This window comes from Oncorhynchus kisutch, linkage group LG4 (assembly GCF_002021735.2).
Source record: "Oncorhynchus kisutch isolate 150728-3 linkage group LG4, Okis_V2, whole genome shotgun sequence".
NCBI classification, from domain to species: Eukaryota; Metazoa; Chordata; class Actinopteri; order Salmoniformes; family Salmonidae; genus Oncorhynchus; species Oncorhynchus kisutch.
The window spans coordinates 5593651-5616144 of NC_034177.2; the positions used below are offsets into that span (position 1 = coordinate 5593651).

Here is a 22494-nt window from a genome sequence, read left to right on the forward strand (position 1 = left end):
AAGGGTAGGAATGGTTTCTAGGGGTAAGTGTAGGAATGGTTTCTAGGGGTAAGTGTAGGCATGGTTTCTAGGGGTAAGTGTAGGAATGGTTTCTAGGGGTAAGTGTAGGAATGGTTTCTAGGGGTAAGTGTAGGCATGGTTTCTAGGGGTAAGTGTAGGCATGGTTTCTAGGGGTAAGTGTAGGAATGGTTTCTAGGGGTAAGTGTAGGCATGGTTTCTAGGGGTAAGTGTAGGCATGGTTTCTAGAGGTAAGTTGTAGGCATGGTTTCTAGGGGTAAGTGTAGGCATGGTTTCTAAGGGTAAGTGTAGGCATGGTTTCTAGTGGTAAGGGTAGGAATGCTTTCTAGGGGTAAGGGTAGGAATGCTTTCTAGGGGTAAGGGTAGGAATGCTTTCTAGGGGTAAGGGTAGGAAAGGTTAGGGTATGAATGGTTTCTAGGGGTAAGTGTAGGAATGGTTTCTAGGAGTAAGGGTAGGAATGGTTTCTAGGGGTAAGTGTAGGAATGGTTTCTAGGGGTAAGTGTAGGCATGGTTTCTAGGGGTAAGTGTAGGAATGGTTTCTAGGGGTAAGTGTAGGAATGGTTTCTAGGGGTAAGTGTAGGCATGGTTTCTAGGGGTAAGTGTAGGCATGGTTTCTAGGGGTAAGTGTAGGAATGGTTTCTAGGGGTAAGGGTAGGAATGGTAAGGGTAGGCATGGTTTCTAGGGGTAAGTGTAGGAATGGTTTCTAGGGGTAAGTGTAGGCATGGTTTCTAGGGGTAAGTGTAGGCATGGTTTCTAGAGGTAAGTTGTAGGCATGCTTTCTAGGGGTAAGGGTAGGAATGCTTTCTAGGGGTAAGGGTAGGAATGCTTTCTAGGGGTAAGGGTAGGAAAGGTTAGGGTATGAATGGTTTCTAGGAGTAAGGGTAGATTATTTGGGTAACGCTCTCGTGTTCACCTGACCTCTAACCTCTCGACCCCTAGGTGACCCAGAGAAGTCTCTTCAGGAGCAGCTGCCCCTCATCGTGGGTTCAGCCACTGCCGGTCTAGTCTTCATCATAGCTGTCGTTGTCATCGCCATCGTCTGCCTCAGGTGAGAATAAGTCGATAATACCTAGTGAACACTTTGTCGTTGAGACAACATTGGAAAAAGTTTCTGCATCTGACTTTCATGTTCATTTCTAGGATTTACCTCCATTGATAAAAATGATCCACAGCATTTCACCAAGCTCATGCAATATTACACAACGTGGTCACTTCTTCCATTTGTGTTTCAACACCAGCGTACTTTTAATTGAGAACATTGCATATTTCTCGCAATTCCTGGTGTATTTGATTTACAGATTGAAAAATCCCCCACAAAAAAAACTAAATGGAAATGTCAACTTTTGAATGTGTTTACATCCTGAAACCCACAGAAGACACACAGGGACACTCGGGACTGGCGTGCCACCTATGAGGTTTGTGAGTAGGAGATTAGCTCTATCTTGTGAAAAGTCCCAAACAGATTTGCCTCCCAATACCTTGCAAGGCTAGCCCTGCCCAATGGACACAGCATGAGCTGCAGCTGCTAGGAAAGGATTGGCCTGCCTTCACGCGCTCGGACGCCCGCTGACCCCACTGAATCCTTTTGACTCCTATTCACTTGTAGGAACTTCAACATCCACTCAGATCCTGTAAAAGCATAGCTCGGCCTCACTGCGGTCATTCAACTCTATGTAGCACTACTCACCCACCTCTTTGCTGCCGTGGTGGAATGGTTCGTGGTGGAATGGTTCGGTGTGAGCCGGCTGGTCTGAAGAGCAGGGCCCTCATCACGCTGAACAAACTCCTTCCTACTCTCCTCCCTCATCCCTCTCCTGCTCTCCTCCTCTCTCTCTGTGTCTTAGCTTAGCACGCTAGTGTTTGTCTCTGTGTCTTAGCAGAGCACGCTAGTGTCTGTCTCTGTGTCTTAGCTTAGCACGCTAGTGTCTCTGTGTCTTAGCTCAGCTCGCTAGTGTCTGTCTCTGTGTCTTAGCTTAGCACGCTAGTGTCTGTCTCCGTGTCTTAGCTTAGCTCGCTAGTGTCTGTCTCTGTGCCTTAGCTTAGCTCGCTAGTGTCTGTCTCTGTGTCTTAGCTTAGCTCGCTAGTGTCTGTCTCTGTGCCTTAGCTTAGCTCGCTAGTGTCTGTCTCTGTGCCTTAGCTTAGCTCGCTAGTGTCTGTCTCTGTGTCTTAGCTTAGCACGCTAGTGTCTCTCTATGTGTCTTAGCTTAGCACGCTAGTGTCTGTCTCTGTGTTTTAGCTTAGCTCGCTAGTGTCTGTCTCTGTGTCTTAGCTTAGCTCGCTAGTGTCTGTCTCTGTGTCTTAGCTTAGCACGCTAGTGTCTGTCTCTGTGTCTTAGCTTATCTCATTAGTGCGTCTCTGTCTTAATTTAGCTCGCTAGCGACTCTCTCTCTCTCCGTCTTAGTTTAGCTTGCAAGCTTCTGCCACGAGAGAAGGGAAAAAAGTAGAATGGTGGAAAAAAAAGCAAAACTCAGAGCCTCCTCGGCATATTCCGGAACCACATTTGAATTGGAAATTAGATGCAAATCACCGTCGGGTATTATTGCCCCGGTTACTGGTTTGACAACAAAGGAACTACATTAACATGGATTTTCAACGTCCCCAACCCTCCCCCCATTAATGGACTGATACTGAAGAAAGAAGAGAAAGCAGAGGATGAGTAAAGGAAAAGAGGGGGGGGGGGGGTTGGTCTGAACCAGTATGTGGGAAGATGTGTTAAACTAGGTGTTGTGGGAAACAGCTGAGGCTGCCATTGGGAGAGACTTTGTCCTTTACTTCTCGTGTTGGGCCATTATGTTTTCTCTCAGCTTTCATTTCATACATACAAAACAGAGTCCTACATTTTCTACTCGATATGTTGTCTTCTTCTGTAGTTTTACTCAAAATTCTGTATTTCTTAGCCTGGAATATAAAGCTAAGTGAGCTTTATCCTAGTGAGAAATAAAGTGTAATTCTCTATTTCTACAGACACAGGTATACTGAAATATATTTTAACTGACACAACTATACTGAAATATATTTTAACTGACACAACTACACTGAAATATATTTTAACTGACACAACTACACTGAAATATATTTTAACTGACACAACTACACTGAAATATATTTTAACTGACACAACTATACTGAAATATATTTTAACTGACACAACTATACTGAAATATATTTTAACTGACACAACTACACTGAAATATATTTTAACTGACACAACTACACTGAAATATATTTTAACTGACACAACTATACTGAAATATATTTTAACTGAGACAACTACACTGAAATATATTTTAACTGACACAACTACACTGAAATATATTTTAACTGACACAACTACACTGAAATATATTTTAACTGACACAACCATACTGAAATATATTTTAACTGAGACAACTACACTGAAATATATTTTAACTGACACAACTACACTGAAATATATTTTAACTGACACAACTACACTGAAATATATTTTAACTGACACAACTACACTGAAATATTTTTTAACTGAGACAACTACACTGAAATATATTTTAACTGACAACTATACTGAAATATATTTTAACTGAGACAACTACACTGAAATATATTTTAACTGACACAACTACACTGAAATATATTTTAACTGACACAACTACACTGAAATATATTTTAACTGACACAACTATACTGAAATATATTTTAACTGACACAACTACACTGAAATATATTTTTTAACTGACACAACTATACTGAAATATATTTTAACTGAGACAACTACACTGAAATATATTTTAACTGACACAACTATACTGAAATATATTTTAACTGAGACAACTACACTGAAATATATTTTAACTGACACAACTACACTGAAATATATTTTAACTGACACAACTACACTGAAATATATTTTAACTGACACAACTACACTGAAATATATTTTAACTGACAGAACTATACTGAAATATATTTTAACTGACAGAACTACACTGAAATATATTTTAACTGACAGAACTACACTGAAATATATTTTAACTGACAGAACTACACTGAAATATATTTTAACTGACACAGCTATACTGAAATCTATATTACCTGACACAGCTATACTGACATCCTTTCCACACTCTCCTGTTCCATTAAGTATTGCTGTGTTGCGGCACATGACTGATTTTGTGTTTTTACTCTGGTTTGCCCCACAGGAAGCAGAGGAATGGCTCTGAGTCAGAGTACACAGAGAAACTTCAGCAGTACAGTAAGTCTCTACTGCCTATCCTGTCCTACATTATAAGCGATCCCAAGATCCACATTCTAACAGACACTCTCTGAGCTTGACTTTGTCCCTACATTCAACAGTATATATTCACACACTGCGTGTCAACAGCCGGTGATGTCACAAGCATTCTATTTACAAATAATATGTCCATAGCCGGCGATGTCATAACTGGCTTTACAATAACAGGCACAGATTACACTGAATTATAGAATTGGTAGTGGCTGTGGAGCTCATTGAAAGTGTGCCTCGACTGCTAAATCTTCTGTTAATCCAATCCGTACAGTGCACTAGGAAAGTATTCAGACCCCTTGATTTTTTTTCTCCACATTTTGTTACAGCCTTATTCTAAAATGGATGAAATAAAACATTTTCCTCATCAATCTACACACAATACCCCATAATGACATCACAATACCCCATAATGACATCACAATACCCCATAATGACATCACAATACCCCATAATGACAAAGTGAAAACAGGTTAAAAAAAAATATATATATATTTTTTTTAAACAGAATTACCTTATTTACATTGGTATTCAGACCGTTTGCTATGAGATTCGAAATTGAGCTCAGGTGCTTCCTGTTTCCATTGGTCATCCTTGGGATGTTTCTACAACTTGATTGGAGTCCACCTATGGTACATTAAATTGATTGGAAATTATTTGGAAAGCCACACACATGTCTATATAAGGTCCCACAGTTGACTGTGCATGTCAGAGCAAAAACCAAGCCATGTGGTCGAAGGAATTATCCATAGAGCTCAGAGACAGGATTGTGTCGAAGCACAGATCTGGGGAAGGGTACAGCATGTTGAAGCACGGTGGTGGCAGCAGCATCATGCAGTGGGGATGTTTTTCAGCGGCAGGGACTGGGAGACTAGACATAATTGAGGGAAAGATGATCCCGGACTTGAACTAGATCGAACATCTCTAGAAAAACCAAGCTTGTAGCGTCATACCCATGACGAATCGAGGCTGTAATCAATGCCAAAGGTGCTTCAACAAAATACTGAGTTAAGGGTGTGAATACTTTTGTAAATGTGATATTTCAGTTTTTTGATGAGGCAAAACTTTTTTTTAAATACACTTTAGAATAAGGCTGTAATGTAACAAAATGTGAAAAAAGTAAAGGGGTCTGAACACTTTCCGAATGCCCAGTACATATTGTTTTCAATGGTAACTACTGCTTGACGGCCGTGATTCATGTGATTATTCCCGCTATTGAATCCCCTATAGTCACGCCGGGAATGAAGGTCTATATCGACCCCTTCACCTACGAGGACCCCAACGAGGCCGTCCGAGAGTTTGCGAAGGAGATCGACATCTCCTGCGTGAAGATCGAGGAGGTCATCGGCGCAGGTAACCAACCAAAGCTCCTGAGCTACAGGGGGAAGACTGCTAGTCACCTCCAGGCCATACCGTTAGAGGACTTCACGCCAAGCGGTACTTTCACTCAATTCATCATCCCAACCCCTGCCTCGCCTCGCACCCCCCAGCACTAGCCTCAGCCCCCCCTAATCTAAAATCTGCACTTACGCCCTTGCAAAAATATGTCCCCCCCACCTCTAATTCGCTTCACTCACAACCGTGGCCCCCCAGGTTGGCACCTAAGTGCCTGTTTGATTGCTAGCTACTTTCCACACTTTTTGTCCTTTTTAACCTTTAAAAAAAAAATATATTTAACCTTTAACCTTTAAGAACTGCCCATTCCTGATCCTGGAGAGGTGCTCTGTAGTAGGAAGTTATTTTGTTCCTTCAAGTGTCATTAATTCAGTCACTTCCATTGGTTAGCTCTTCTACTTGAATGTAACTGACTTAATCATCATCTAGGAGGGTTGATTGGCTGGTCAAGCAGCTAGAACAGCAGCCTTCCAGGTTCAGGATTGGTCATCTCAGAACACCCCCAACCCCCCCCCCCCCCCCCCCCCCCAAGTTTCTCAAGGGTCAATGTTAAACGGGGCCACTCTAAAGACCCTTTGACCCTTGACCTCCGTATGTGGTCGTCCTTCTTGTTTCCCTTTAGAGTACCCTTGCTCCTTCCCTCCACCCTTTTTGATGCACAGTTAGTAATCTTGAAATCATAAATTATTGGATATCTTGAAATATTTAGTAATATTTTTTGCAAAAAAAGCTGTAGGATTGTATCTGAGCCGAATGAAGACTTGTGATGATGGGAAGTTGGATTTGAGGTTTACGTCACCTGCAGCTGAGCCCCCTCCACTCCTACTACTACTACTACTACTACTACTACTACTACAAGGGCTTAACACCTACTGCTGCTTCTTGAACCCGTCGCTTCCCAGCCTTCGCCTTAAGTGACGAACCCCAACCCCTGTCTCCCCTCCCCTTTACCCTCCCTCCCACCGATCATCCCTCCCTCCCTCCCTCCCTCCCTCACTTCCCTTGTTTCTCTTGCTCTCACACACTCTTGCACCTGGTTGGCGTATTAGGCCCGAGACGCAAAACCTCCACAACCACCAAGCTTCTCTCTCCTCCTGTCTCTTCTTCTGACCCCGCCCCCGATCCCTCAGAAGCCTAATCTACCCCACCACCCCCACCCCCACCTCTACCCTCCCATCTCTACCTCTACCCTCCCATCGGTACCTCTACCTCTACCCCCACCTATACCGCTACCCTCCAACCTCTACCTCTACCCCCCCACCTCCACCTCTACCGTCCCACCTATACCTCTACCCTCCCACCTATACCTCTACCCTCCCACCTCTACCTCTACCCTCCCACCTATACCTCTACCCTCCCACCTCTACCTCTACCCTCCCACCTATACCTCTACCCGCACCTATACCTTTACCTCTACCTCTATTCCCACCTCTACATCTACCCTCCCACTTCTGTTTCTACCCTCCCACCTCTATCCTCCCACCTATACCTCTACCCTCCCACCTATACCTCTACCCACCCCACCTCTGTCTCTACCCACCCCACCTCTGTCTCTACCCTCCCACCCCTGTCTCTACCCTCCCACCTCTACCTCTACCCTCCTACCTCTACCTCTACTCTCCCACCTATACCTCTACTCTCCCACCTATACCTCTACTCTCCCACCTATACCTCTACTCTCCCACCTATACCTCTACCCTCCCACCTATACATCTACCCTCCCACCTCTACCTCTACCCTCCCACCTATACCTCTACCCTTCTACCTCTACCCCCCTAACTCTACCCTCCCACCTCTACCTCTACCCTCTACCTCTACCTCTACCCTCCAACCTCTACCTCTACCCTCCCACCTCTACCTCTACCCTCCCACCTCTACCTCTATTCCAACCTATACATCTACCCAAACATATACCTCTACCCTCCCACCTCCCCTCTACCCAAACGTATACCCCTACCCTCCCACCTCCACCCACTCTAAGCTTTCAGTTTTCCCTCAGCCATCCCTTACTCCCCCCCCCCCCCCCCCCCCCCCACTCTCTATCTCCCGCTTCCTTTCCCTGGCTCCTTGTTTCTAACCAGTAAACTGTCCCTCTCCCCCTCTCTCCCCCACTCTCCTCCACTCTCCTCCACTCTTCCGATCCTTCCTCTCTCCCCCCCTCCATATCTCTCTCTCTTTCGCTGTCTCCCATTCCTCACTCTCACAGGAGAGTTTGGGGAGGTGTGTCGTGGGCGTCTGAAGCTGCCCGGACGACGGGAGATCATTGTGGCTATCAAGACACTCAAGGTGGGCTACACCGACAGGCAGAGGCGGGACTTCCTGAGCGAAGCGAGCATCATGGGACAGTTTGACCACCCAAACATAATCCGGTTGGAGGGCGTGGTCACCAAGAGCCGACCAGTCATGATCGTCACAGAGTTTATGGAGAACGGAGCGCTGGACTCTTTCTTAAGGGTAAGAGAGCATGTGGAATACACACACACACACACACACACACACACACACACAAAAAATCTGCGCTCTGTAAAACTGCCCAGAGAACTGATGCTCTTGAACACACTTCATAAATGTCTATTTGTAATCGTCACATCATCTGCACCACTACCCAGCAAAAGCACAAGAGCATATCTCCCCGATCTTCTCTATTAATGTCCTCGTATTCCACACCCTCTCCATCTCTTTGGGAAAAGGCCCTAACCCTCATCTGTTGCCAATATCAGACAAACGCGCCGCTCCTCTCGCTATCTCTGACATTTACAGAGGATACACTCAGCTTATGAATCACTGCCTCTCCCTTAAATTAAATACTGGTTGACACTGAGGAGGAGACAGAGAGAGGGGGGATACAGAGAAAGGAGAGAAAGGAGAGAGAGAGAGAGATTAAGTGGAAACGGAAGGAGAAAGAAGCAAAGGGATAAATAGAGAGATAGTAAGAATAAGAAAGAGAGCAAGAGATGGACAGAGAAACAGAGAGCAACCAAATAGAGTGGTGAGGAGAGACAGAGAGATTTTATTACATATTACATTAGTGGATGCCAATGGAGACAGCTAGTCTTACTGGGGTCTGATACCATGGAGACAGCTAGTCTTACTGGGGTCTGATACCATGGAGACAGCTAGTCTTACTGGGGTCTGATACCATGGAGACAGCTAGTCTTACTGGGGTCTGATACCATGGAGACAGCTAGTCTTACTGGGGTCTGATACCATGGAGACAGCTAGTCTTACTGGGGTCTGATACCATGGAGACAGCTAGTCTTACTGGGGTCTGATACCATGGAGACAGCTAGTCTTACTGGGGTCTGATACCATGGAGACAGCTAGTCTTACTGGGGTCTGATACCATGGAGACAGCTAGTCTTACTGGGGTCTGATACCATGGAGACAGCTAGTCTTACTGGGGTCTGATACCATGGAGACAGCTAGTCTTACTGGGGTCTGATACCATGGAGACAGCTAGTCTTACTGGGGTCTGATACCATGGAGACAGCTAGTCTTACTGGGGTCTGATACCATGGAGACAGCTAGTCTTACTGGGGTCTGATACCATGGAGACAGCTAGTCTTACTGGGGTCTGATACCATGGAGACAGCTAGTCTTACTGGGGTCTGATACCATGGAGACAGCTAGTCTTACTGGGGTCTGATACCATGGAGACAGCTAGTCTTACTGGGGTCTGAAAAATAATGAAAAGACATTACAGACAAAATACTTTACAATTTACATACATTTAAACACTACATGTTAATGTTTTTAAAACATATCTATCAGTTCCACATACATGTCAGTACAAACACACAACAAGTAGGTCACATGGGGGAGAGGTGCATTCTGCCATGAGGTGTTGCTTTATATTTATTTATGTATCAGTATCAGCCCTCTGATTACAATGAAGAGCAAGACGTGCCGCTCTGTTCTGGGACAGCTGCAGTTTAACTAGATCTATCCTTGCAGCACTTGACCACACGACTGGACAATAATCAAGATAAGATAAAACTAGAGCCTGCAGGACTTTGTGAAGTGTGGTGTCAAAAAAGCAGAGCATCTCTTTATTATGGACAGACCTCTTCCCGTCTTTACAACTATTAAATCTATATGTTTTGACCATGACAGTTTACAATCTAAGGTAACACCAAGTAATTTAGTCTCCTCAACTTGTTCAACAGCCACCCCATTCATTACCAGGTGCGGCTGAGATCCAGGATCGATTTATACCAAAAACAACTCTTAGTTTTAGAAATGTTCAGGACCAATGTAGTACTGGACTCCCACCCAAAACAGACCGCAACTGTTTATTAAGGGCTTCAGTGACTTAGTTAGTTGTGGTTGCTGATGCGTATATGGTTGAATCATCAACACACATGGACACACATGCTTTGTTTAATGACAGTGGCAGGTCATTGGTAAACATGCAAAAGATTAGAGGGCCTAGAGAGGTGCCCTGCGGTACACCACACTTTACATGTTTGACATTAGAGAGGCTTCCATTAAATCTCTTGAGTTCTATTAGATGGATAGCTCTGAATCTACGATATGGCAAAGCTTGAAAAGCCATTACGCATACATTTTCTCAACAACAGGTTATGGTCAATAATATCAAAGGCTCCACTGAAATCTAACAGTACAGCTCCCACAATCATCTTATTATCAATTTCTTTCAACCAATCGTCAGTCATTTGTATCAGTGCAGTACACGTTGAGTGACCTTCTCTTTAAGCTTGCTGCAAGTCTGTTGTTAATTTGTTTACAGAGAAATAGCATTGTATTCGGTGAAAAACATTTTTTCAGAACAGTTTGGTAAGAGCTGGCAACAAGTTGATAGGTCTGCTGTTAAAACCAGTAAAGGCCACTTTATCATTCATGGGTAGTGGAATTACTTTGGCTTCCCTCCAAGGCCTGAGGACAAAGACTTTCCTCAAGACTCAGATTAAAGATATGACAGGAGTGGCTATAGAGTCAGCTACCATCCTCAGTAGGAGTGGCTATAGAGTCAGCCACCATCCTCAGTAGGAGTGGCTATAGAGTCAGCTACCATCCTCAGTAGGAGTGGCTATAGAGTCAGCTACCATCCTCAGTAGGAGTGGCTATAGAGTCAGCTACCATCCTCAGTAGGAGTGGCTATAGAGTCAGCTACCATCCTCAGTAGGAGTGGCTATAGAGTCAGCTACCATCCTCAGTAGGAGTGGCTATAGAGTCAGCTACCATCCTCAGTAGGAGTGGCTATAGAGTCAGCTACCATCCTCAGTAGGAGTGGCTATAGAGTCAGCTACCATCCTCAGTAGGAGTGGCTATAGAGTCAGCTACCATCCTCAGTAGGAGTGGCTATAGAGTCAGCTACCATCCTCAGTAGGAGTGGCTATAGAGTCAGCTACCATCCTCAGTAGGAGTGGCTATAGAGTCAGCTACCATCCTCAGTAGGAGTGGCTATAGAGTCAGCTACCATCCTCAGTAGGAGTGGCTATAGAGTCAGCTACCATCCTCAGTAGGAGTGGCTATAGAGTCAGTAGGAGTGGCTATAGAGTCAGTAGGAGTGGCTATAGAGTCAGTAGGAGTGGCTATAGAGTCAGTAGGAGTGGCTATAGAGTCAGTAGGAGTGGCTATAGAGTCAGCTACCATCCTCAGTAGCTCTCCATCTGTTGTCAACGCCAGGAGGTTTGTCTTTATGGAACGATAACAATACTTTTACCACCTCGCCCACGCTATCTTTACAAAATTCTGACCTGCAATGCTTTTCTTTCATTATTCATGTTTTTATGCATGAGTATGATGGCTCGTTGTTCGTTGTTGGCATTTCCTGTCTAAGTTAGCCCACTTTGCCAATGAAGTTATCAATAACTTAATTCGCAACATCAAAATCATTTTGTGATGAATAAGCCATCTGATTCGATGAAAGATGGAGTTGAATTTGTCTTTTTCCCATCGTTCTTTATATCATTGATCTTGGCTTCATAATACAGTTTCTTCTTCTTGTTGAGTTTAGTCACATCATTTCTCAATTTGCAGTAAGTCAGCCAGTCAGATGTGTAGCCAGACTTACTAGCCACTCCTTTTACCCCATCTCTGTAAACCATACAGTTATTCAATTCCACATCAATCCATGGAGCCTTAACAGTTCTAACAGTCCGTTTCTTAACTAACAAGGGCATGATTATCAATAATTGGAAGAAGCCCTTTCATAAATTAATCAATTGCAACGTGTGGATGATCCTTATTAATCCACATTATATCAACATATTTTTTTAAAACATCATACACATAAGAGTCACAACAAAATCCTTTGTATGGTCACTTATACACTATTTTAGGACCAGCTGTTGGAAATTTCCTGGATATAGTCACTATATTGTGATCACTGAATCCAATGGGTGCAGATATAGCTTTAGAACAAAGGTCTACGGTATTATTAAAAATGTGATCGATACATGTGGATGATCTTGTTTCTGTAGCATTTGGAAACACCCTGGTGTACAGTAGATTGATTAATAACCTGAACCAGATTACAGGCACTGGTTATAGTGAGAAGCTTCCTCTTGAGTGGACAGCTTGATAAAAACGAGTCAATATTCAGCCCACCCCCCAAAAAAGTAGACCTCTCGGTTTACATCACATACACTATCAAGCACATATTATTTACATACTGATTGTTAGCACTTGGAGGCCTATGACAACACCTCAAAAGAAAAGGCTTTAGATGTGCCAAGTGAACCTGCAACCACAACACTTGACATACATTATTCTCTAATCTATTATTCTCTGAATATATACAGCAACACCTCCCCCACAAGCATTCCTGCCTCTTCTATAGATGTTATATCCTTGTATTGCTACTGCCGAATCATCAAAATAATTATCTAAGTGAGTCTCAGAAATGGCTAATATGTGAATGTTATCTGATGTTAGCAAGTTATTGATTTCATGAACCTTATTTCTAAGGCTGCATATATTAATAAGGGCTATTTCCTGTTTTCCTTGTCAGAGATAGAAATAAGAAAAACAAAGCAAGAGAAAAATATATACATTAAAATATATACATTAAGATATATACATTAAGGCTAATATACACAGCAAGGCTAGTTGCTATGCTAAACAGCTGCTCAGACCCGACCTTGGTCAGAAGAATCACTGGAAAGGTAGTAAATGAAAGTGAAAGGGGGTTACCTAGTCAGTTGTACAATTGAATGCCTTCAACTGAAATGTGTCTTCCGCATTTAACCCAACCCTTCTGAATCAGTAGCGGTCCCAGCAACTGATGCCAACCCGTCACGGGATCTAAACTCAAAAGATAACTAGCTATTAACCAACAACTTTTCAATAGACTTCAATCCGTGTGCAACAGGCAGTAAATGTGTGTTTGTGTATATATATGTGTGAGAAGAATATGCGCATGTTTAATAATGATTGAATCTAGTATATATGTTTTTAATATGATATACTGACCTTTTTATCTCTATCTCTGAATCTGCCAGCTCAATGACGGGCAGTTCACAGTGATCCAGCTGGTGGGCATGTTGCGTGGCATCGCCGCGGGCATGAAGTATCTTTCTGATATGAACTACGTTCACCGGGACCTGGCAGCTCGCAACATTCTGGTCAACAGCAACCTGGTGTGTAAGGTGTCCGACTTCGGCCTGTCGCGATTCCTTGAAGACGACGCCACGGACCCAACCTATACCAGCTCACTGGTGAGTATCAAGGACACTAAGGGAGTCTGCTGAGTGTCTAGGACAGTGAGGGGGTCTTTGGGAGTGTCTAGGACACTGAGGGAGTCTGCTAAGTGTCTAGGACACTGAGGGGGTCTGGTGAGTGTCTAGGACACTGAGGGAGTCTGGTGAGTGTCTAGGACACTGGGGGAGACTACTGAGTGTCTAGGACACTGAGGGAGTCTGCTGAGTGTTTAGGACACTGAGGGAGTCTGCTAAGTGTCTAGGACACTGAGGGAGTCTGATGAGTGTCTAGGACACTGAGGGAGTCTGCTAAGTGTCTAGGACAATGAGGGAGTCTGGTGAGTGTCTAGGACACTAAGGGAGGTTGGTGAGTGTCTAGAACACGGAGGGAGTCTGCTGAGAGAGTCTGGTGAATGTCTAGAACACTGAGGGAGTCTGCTTATAGTTTAGGACACTGAGGGAGTCTGCTTAGTGTCTTGGACACTGAGGGAGTCTGGTGAGTGTCTAGGACAATGAGGGAGTATGGTGAGTGTCTCGGACACTGAGGGAGGTTGGTGAGTGTCTAGAACACTGAGGGAGTATGGTGAGTGTCTCGCACACTGAGGGAGGTTGGTGAGTGTCTAGGACACTGAGGTAGTCTGGGCTGTGTCTAGGACACTGAGGGAGTCTGATGAGGTAGTCTGGTGAGTGTCTAGAACACAGGGAGTCTGCTTAGTGTCTAGGACACTGAGGGAGTCTGCTTAGTGTCTTGGACACTGAGGGAGTCTGCTTAGTGTCTTGGACACTGAGGGATGTTGGTGAGTGTCTAGGACACTGAGGGAGTCTGCTAAGTGTCTAGGACAATGAGGGAGTCTGGTGAGTGTCTAGGACACTGAGGGAGGTTGGTGAGTGTCTAGAACACTGAGGGAGTCTGCCGAGAGAGTCTGGTGAATGTCTAGAACACTGAGGGAGTCTGCTTAGTGTCTAGGACACTGAGGGAGTCTGCTTAGTGTCTTGGACACTGAGGGAGTCTGGTGAGTGTCTAGGACAATGAGGGAGTGGGGTGAGTGTCTCGGACACTGAGGGAGGTTGGTGAGTGTCTAGAACACTGAGGGAGTATGGTGAGTGTCTCGCACACTGAGGGAGGTTGGTGAGTGTCTAGAACACTGAGGGAGTCTGGTGAGTGTCTAGGACACTGAGGGAGGATGGTGAGTGTCTAGAACACTGAGGAAGTCTGGTGAGTGTCTAGGACACTGAGGGAGGTTGGTGAGTGTCTGGAACACTGAGGGAGTCTGGTGAGTGTCTAGGACACTGAGGGAGGTTGGTGAGTGTCTAGGACACTGAGGGAGGTTGGTGAGTGTCTAGGACACTGAGGGAGTCTGCTGAGTGTCTAGGACACTGAGGAAGTTTGCTAAGTGTCTAGGACACTGAGGTAGTCTGGGCTGTGTCTAAGACACTGAGGGAGTCTGATGAGGGAGTCTGGGGAGTGTCTAGAACACAGGCAGTCTGCTTAGTGTCTAGGACACTGAGGGAGTCTGGTGAGTGTCTTGGACACTGAGGGAGTCTGGTGAGTGTCTAGGACAATGAGGGAGTGGGGTGAGTGTCTTGGACACTGAGGGAGGTTGGTGAGTGTCTAGAACACTGAGGGAGTATGGTGAGTGTCTCGCACACTGAGGGAGGTTGGTGAGTGTCTAGAACACTGAGGGAGTCTGGTGAGTGTCTAGGACACTGAGGAAGTTTGCTAAGTGTCTAGGACACTGAGGTAGTCTGGGCTGTGTCTAGGACACTGAGGGAGTCTGATGAGGTAGTCTGGTGAGTGTCTAGAACACAGGGAGTCTGCTTAGTGTCTAGGACACTGAGGGAGTCTGCTTAGTGTCTTGGACACTGAGGGATGTTGGTGAGTGTCTAGGACACTGAGGGAGTCTGCTAAGTGTCTAGGACAATGAGGGAGTCTGGTGAGTGTCTAGGACACTGAGGGAGGTTGGTGAGTGTCTAGAACACTGAGGGAGTCTGCCGAGAGAGTCTGGTGAATGTCTAGAACACTGAGGGAGTCTGCTTAGTGTCTAGGACACTGAGGGAGTCTGCTTAGTGTCTTGGACACTGAGGGAGTCTGGTGAGTGTCTAGGACAATGAGGGAGTGGGGTGAGTGTCTCGGACACTGAGGGAGATGGTGAGTGTCTAGAACACTGAGGGAGTATGGTGAGTGTCTCGCACACTGAGGGAGGTTGGTGAGTGTCTAGAACACTGAGGGAGTCTGGTGAGTGTCTAGGACACTGAGGGAGGATGGTGAGTGTCTAGAACACTGAGGGAGTCTGGTGAGTGTCTAGGACACTGAGGGAGGTTGGTGAGTGTCTGGAACACTGAGGGAGTCTGGTGAGTGTCTAGGACACTGAGGGAGGTTGGTGAGTGTCTAGGACACTGAGGGAGGTTGGTGAGTGTCTAGGACACTGAGGGAGTCTGCTGAGTGTCTAGGACACTGAGTAAGTTTGCTAAGTGTCTAGGACACTGAGGTAGTCTGGGCTGTGTCTAAGACACTGAGGGAGTCTGATGAGGGAGTCTGGGGAGTGTCTAGAACACAGGCAGTCTGCTTAGTGTCTAGGACACTGAGGGAGTCTGGTGAGTGTCTTGGACACTGAGGGAGTCTGGTGAGTGTCTTGGACACTGAGGGATGTTGGTGAGTGTCTAGGACACTGAGGGAGGTTGGTGAGTGTCTAGAACACTGAAGGAGTCTGGTAAGTGTCTAGGACACTGAGGGAGGTTGGTGAGTGTCTAGAACACTGAGGGAGTCTGGTGAGTGTCTATGACACTGAGGGAGGTTGGTGAGTGTCTAGGACACTGAGGGAGTCTGGTGAGTGTCTAGCACACTGAGGGAGTCTGGTGAGTGTCTAGGACACTGGGGGAGACTACTGAGTGTCTAGGACACTGGGAGAGACTACTGAGTGTCTAGGACACTGAGGGAGTCTGGTGAGTGTCTAGGACACTGAGGGAGTCTGCTAAGTGTCTAGGACACTGAGGGAGTCTGGTGAGTGTCTAGGACACTGAGGGAAATTGGTGAGTGTCTAGAACACTGAGGGAGTCTGCTGAGGGAGTCTGGTGAATGTCTAGAACACTGAGGGAGTCTGCTTAGTGTCTAGGACACTGAGGGAGTCTGCTTCGTGTCTTGGACACTGAGGGAGTCTGGTGAGTGTCTAGGACACTGAGGGAGTATGGTGAGTGTCTCGGACACCGAGGGAGGTTGGTGAGTGTCTAGAACACTGAGGGAGTATGGTGAGTGTCTCGGACACTGAGGGAGGTTGGTGAGTGTCTAGAACACTGAGGGAGTCTGGTGAGTGTCTAGGACACTGAGGGAGGATGGTGAGTTTCTAAAACACTGAGGGAGTCTGGTGAGTGTCTAGGACACTGAGGGAGGTTGGTGAGTGTCTAGGACACTGAGGGAGTCTGCTGAGTGTCTAGGACACTGAGGAAGTCTGGTGAGTATCTTGGACACTGAGGGATGTTGGTGAGTGTCTAGAACACTGAGGGAGTCTGGTGAGTGTCTAGGACACTGAGGGAGTTTGGTGAGTGTCTAGAACACTGAGGGAGGTTGGTGAGTGTCTAGAACACTGAGGGAGTCTGGTGAGTGTCTAGGACACTGAGGGAGGTTGGTGAGGGTCTATAACACTGAGGGAGTCTGGTGAGTGTCTAGGACTGAGGGAGTCTTTTGGAGTGTGTATTGGCATCTATGTCAAGTCTTGAATGAGTGGTAATAAATTGTGTGTGTGTGTGACTCTGTGTGTGTGTATGTGTGTGTGTGTGTGTGTGTGTGACTCCATCCCCAGTATTTCACGCTCACCTACTCATTCGCATATCCACAGGGAGGCAAGATTCCGATTCGCTGGACGGCTCCCGAGGCCATTGCCTACAGGAAGTTCACCTCGGCCAGTGACGTGTGGAGCTATGGCATCGTCATGTGGGAAGTGATGTCGTACGGAGAGCGGCCATATTGGGACATGAGCAACCAGGATGTGAGTGAAACTACTTTACTTCACGTTCCCACGATCCCAATAAACACTGTAACAATCTCTGAATCCCCCATTCTCTGGTTCCTTGTCCTTTCATCATCCATTGTCTTTCTTCCATCTCTCCTGCCCCCCCCCTTCCCCCTCCAACCATTCCTCCATCTCTCCTGCCCCCCCCCTCCCTCCCCCTCCAACAGTTCCTCCATCTGTCCTGTCCCCTTCCCCCCTCCCATCTTTCCTCCATTTCTCCTGCCTCCTTCCCCCCTCGCTCCCCTTAACATCTTTACTCCATCTCTCCTGCCCCTTCTCATGCTCTCTCTTATTTCCCCCTCTCTTCCTCCCCCCTTCCCCCTTCCCTTCCATCTTTCCTCCATCTCTCCTGCCCCCTTCTCATGCTCTCTCTTATCTTCCCCCTCTCTTCCTCCCCCCTTCCCCCTTCCCTTCCATCTTTCCTCCTTACGTTGTTCCCGTCTTGACTATAATCCCATCTTTCTTTCTCTTCCTACCTCCTATCCCTTCTCTTTCACTTCCTACCTCCTATCCCTTCTCTTTCTCTTCCTACCTCCTATCCCTTCTCGTTCACTTCCTACCTCCTATCCCTTCTCTTTCACTTCCTACCTCCTATCCCTTCTCTTTCACTTCCTACCTCCTATCCCTTCTCTTTCTCTTCCTACCTCCTATCCCTTCTCTTTCACTTCCTACCTCCTATCCCTTCTCTTTCTCTTCCTACCTCCTATCCCTTCTCTTTCACTTCCTACCTCCTATCCCTTCTCTTTCACTTCCTACCTCCTATCCCTTCTCTTTCACTTCCTACCTCCTATCCCTTCTCTTTCACTTCCTACCTCCTATCCCTTCTCTTTCACTTCCTACCTCATATCCCTTCTCTTTCTCTTCCTACCTCATATCCCTTCTCTGCCCAGTGATCACCCTATCCTTTGTATGCCTCTTCATTCAAACCCCTAATTCCCAAGAAAATATCTGACCCAGGTCTGATTCTAACCCACTCTTAACGCAGATCTCTCCTCTCTTCTCTTCTCCTCTTCAACACTCCAGGTTATAAACGCAGTGGAGCAGGACTACCGGCTGCCCCCGCCCATGGACTGCCCAACGGCACTGCACCAGCTCATGCTTGACTGCTGGGTCAAGGAAAGAAACCTCCGGCCTAAGTTCTCCCAGATCGTCGCAACACTGGACAAGCTCATCCGCAATGCCGCCAGCCTCAAGGTGGTCACCAGCAGCACGCACTCTTCCGGGTAAGCCTATCAGCTATCACAACCAGTCTGCCACATCTCAGCCTAGTTAGCAGATACCTCAATATGGTGGTAGTAGGGTTGCACAACTCGCCAAATCCACAGGTTTTCCAGAATACCTAGAACCTTGGAATATTCCATCCAGGATATCTAGAACCTTGGAATATTCCATCCAGGATATCTAGAACCTTGGAATATTCCATCCAGGATATCTAGAACCTTGGAAAATTCCATCCAGGATATCTACAAATCCTGGGAATTCTGAGAAAGTTTTGGGACCCTATGTACTGGTTTGAAGTATGTAGCCTGTATTCCATCTTACTTCAATCATACCACAGGTCCACAGATGACGTAATCTCAATCGCACTCCAAACTGCCCTTTCCCACCTCGACAAAAGGAACACCTATGTGAGAATGCTGTTCATTGACTACAGCTCAGCGTTCAACACCATAGTGCCCTCAAAGCTCATCACTATGCTAAGGACCCTGGGACTAAACCCCTCCCTCTGAAACTGGATCCTGAACCTCCTGACGGGCCTCCCCCAGTTGGTAAGGGTAGGCAACAACACATCTGCCACGCTGATCCTCAACACTGGGGCCCCTCAGGGATGCGTACTTAGTCCCCTCCTGTACTCCCTGTTCACCCACGACTGCGTGGCCAAGCACGACTCCAACAACATCATTAAGTTAACTGATGACACAACAGTGGTAGGCCTGATCACCGACAACGATGAGATAGCCTATAGGGAGGAGGTCAGAGACCTGGTGTTAGGCCTGATCACCGACAACGATGAGATAGCCTATAGGGAGGAGGTCAGAGACCTGGTGTTAGGCCTGATCACCGACAATGATGAGACAGCCTATAGGGAGGAGGTCAGAGACCTGGTGACAGGCCTGATCACCGACAACGATGAGACAGCCTATAGGGAGGAGGTCAGAGACCTGGTGGTAGGCCTGATCACCGACAACGATGAGACAGCCTATAGGGAAGAGGTCAGAGACCTAGCAGTGTGGTGTCAGGGCAACAACCTCTCACTCAATGTGATCAAGACCAATGAGCTGATCGTGGACTACAGGAAAAGGAGGGCCGAACAGGCCTCATTCACATTGATAGAGCTGAAGTGGAGCGGGTCGAGAGTCTCAAGTTCCTTGGTGTCCACATCACCAACAATCTATCATGGTCCAAACACACCAAGACAGTTGTGAAGAGGCCAACACTACACTTTTTTCCCCTCAGGAGACTGAAAAAAATGTGACACGGGTCCCCAGATCCTCAAAAAGTTCTACAGCTGCACCATTGAGATCATCCTGACTGGTTGCATCACCAACCGTTATGGCAACTGCTCGGCATCTGACCGTAAGGTGCTACAGAGGGTAGTGCGTACGGCCCAGTATATCACTGGGGCCAAGCTTCCAGTCTTCCAGGACCTATATACTAGGTGGTATCAGAGGTTGGCCCAAAAAATTGTCAAAGACTCCAGTCATCCAAGTCCTGGACTGTTTTCTCTGCTACCGCACAACAAGCAGTACCGGAGCGCCAAGTCTATGACTAAAAAGCTCCTTAACAGCTTCTACCCCCAAGCCATAAGACTCCAGAACAATTCATCAAATTAATCAAACACAGACAATTTACATTGACAACCTCTGCCCTATGTTTTTACATTGATGCTACTCGCTGGTTATTATCTATGCTTAGTTACTTTACAAATTACCTCAACTCGCGCATTGACTCGGTACTGGACCCCTTGTATATAGCCTCGTTATTGTTATGTTATTATCTTGTTAAAAAATATTTACATTGTTCTCTATTTCTTGAACTGCATTGTTGGTTAAGGAAGTTAAAAAACAAGTAAACATTTCACGGTAAAGTCTTAACCAAAGTCTACAACTGTTGTATTCGGCGCATGTGACAAATAAAATTTGATTTGATTTCCCAATGCAAATGTTGAATCAACAGTAGCTCTTACAAGGAAGTTCTACGACCGATGGCTTCACAATGTCTAGGTTTTTAGCCACATTCCTCTGTTGCGTTTGTGGAAAGAGTCCGGGGGGGGGGTGACCTACCTTTTTGTCCCTGCTTCAGGAGAGGAGGAGGAACGGGGGATCTGGAGCTGTAGTTATGGCCGGGAAGATTAAGTGAGGATAATTAGCTAGAGTAAGAGCGAGGCAAAAAAAAAGAAAGACGGGAACGCTTTTAATTAGCTGCTAACGAGATTTTAAACGGCCCAGCGGAGAGGTGTGCCCCCCACCCCCACCGAGCCTAACGAGGGAGGAATGAGTGAGAGATGAGCTGCCGTGACATCTGGCATGGCGTTAGCGGTATGTAGCGGTAGCCAGGCTACGTTTGATTGGTGAGTTGTTTCAGTACATACAGTACAGGTGTGTGTGTGTGTGTGTGTGTGTGTGTGTGTGTGTGTGTGTGTGTGTGTGTGTGTGTGTGTGTGTGTGTGTCGTTTAAGATTAGGGAGGACAATTGTTTATTTTTTTAAATGAGCATGGCCTTATTTCCATTACATTGGATCTCTGTTCATTCATACTCCATTCACTCAGCTCCATGTAACATCGATAGGTTTATGCTACTACATCCTTCTCACATCATTTCCCTATACCCATCATGAGGTTGCTACAACCTAGCCTATGAATGAAAGTTGATAACGTAGGTAGAGAGAACATGTGTAGTGATCCAGATGACAGACAGTAACACAGTCTTGCCTGCATCTAGCTGATCTGGAATCATTAGTCCAAACAGTTGCACCAAAAAACAAGAGTTTGGACTTTCCCAGTTTCATTCCATTTACTTCCGTTTAAGAAATGTTTTACAACAGAATTGGCAATATGAATGATAGTCTCAGTCTGTATTAGATAGAACACCGCCTGTGTGGAAAACAACCTGTGGTTACCTAGGTTACCCTATTGGCTCACAGTAAAAAAAAAAAATCATTAAAAAAAACAATTACTTTAGTCAATTATTAAACAACATTTAAGAAAAGTACAACATGTCTGAAGATTACTTTTCAGCATTGCCTGCTCCCTATTATTCTCACTACTCATGCCCCTTTTCATGAAGACTCTAATAGCCACGGAGTGAATGAGTGCTAGCTAGTAACAGCCCAGAATATTTAAGCTAGCCAAGACCAACAATACAAACGAACAGACTGTACAACTACAAGTAGTGAGTGGAGTTACAAACGGACCGGAAACAAGTTAAATGTCTTGCCGTTGATTGAATGTTTTCCACACCCTGGGTCACCCACATTTCCACACCGAATAGCCTGAAGCCACAGGGCTCTTCTCACAGGCTCTATTTCCCTACATGGGAGCATTGCGAACCGTAGGTCAGGATTTTTGACCTGGCTACATGTACATTGAACAACAGAATTTCCCACAATTTGTGGGCGTGGTCGAGGGTTTTCCTTATTATTAGGAGAATAACGACTGGGACTATCACCCGCCACACACGGCTCGCTTTCATAGCAACCACATGAGCAGCATCATAGCAACCACATAAACAGCATCATAGCAACCACATGAACCGTGCTTCTACACCTGCATTGCTTGCTGTTTGGGGTTTTAGGCTGGGTTTCTGTACAGCACTTTGAGATATCAGCTGATGTACGAAGGGCTATATAAATAAATTTGATTTGATTTGATTTGATGAACAGCATCATCACATCTACGTGCTCCCCTCCTCTCACATTTTCCCTTTACTTGTTGACTTCATTATACAACACAACAGTAGTATGTGAATAGCCGAAAAATTTCCTCCCCAAGCCAAACCTTCATACCATAACCGCTACACACAGCCTACATCATTGTCACCATATTATCTAACGCCATAGTCAACGTAGCTACTAGAGCTAACGCGTTTGTAAACCCACAATCCAATCCATGTGTACAATCACGCAGTGCAGTGTACAGCAAGCAGTT

The 22494-nt window shown here is 45.8% G+C and overlaps 1 protein-coding gene across 10 annotated transcripts in view; it reads left to right on the forward strand.

Annotated features, from left to right (window-relative positions):
* The window catches only part of ephb3b (eph receptor B3b), a 106654-nt gene that overhangs the window by 76101 nt on the left and 8059 nt on the right, over positions 1–22494 (forward strand). For 4 of the 10 annotated variants that reach the window (XM_031822341.1, XM_031822342.1, XM_031822343.1 and 1 more), the window contains exons 8-14: positions 960–1068; positions 4199–4251; positions 5512–5634; positions 7883–8130; positions 13143–13358; positions 17174–17323; positions 18371–18570. In XM_031822341.1, coding sequence (XP_031678201.1) covers positions 960–1068; positions 4199–4251; positions 5512–5634; positions 7883–8130; positions 13143–13358; positions 17174–17323; positions 18371–18570 — 1099 coding nt within the window. Of the gene's footprint in view, positions 1–959; positions 1069–4198; positions 4252–5499; positions 5719–7882; positions 8131–13142; positions 13359–17173; positions 17324–18370; positions 18571–22494 lie in introns of all 10 variants that reach the window. The other 6 variants (XM_031822333.1, XM_031822340.1, XM_031822335.1 and 3 more) reach the window with 3 other exon arrangements.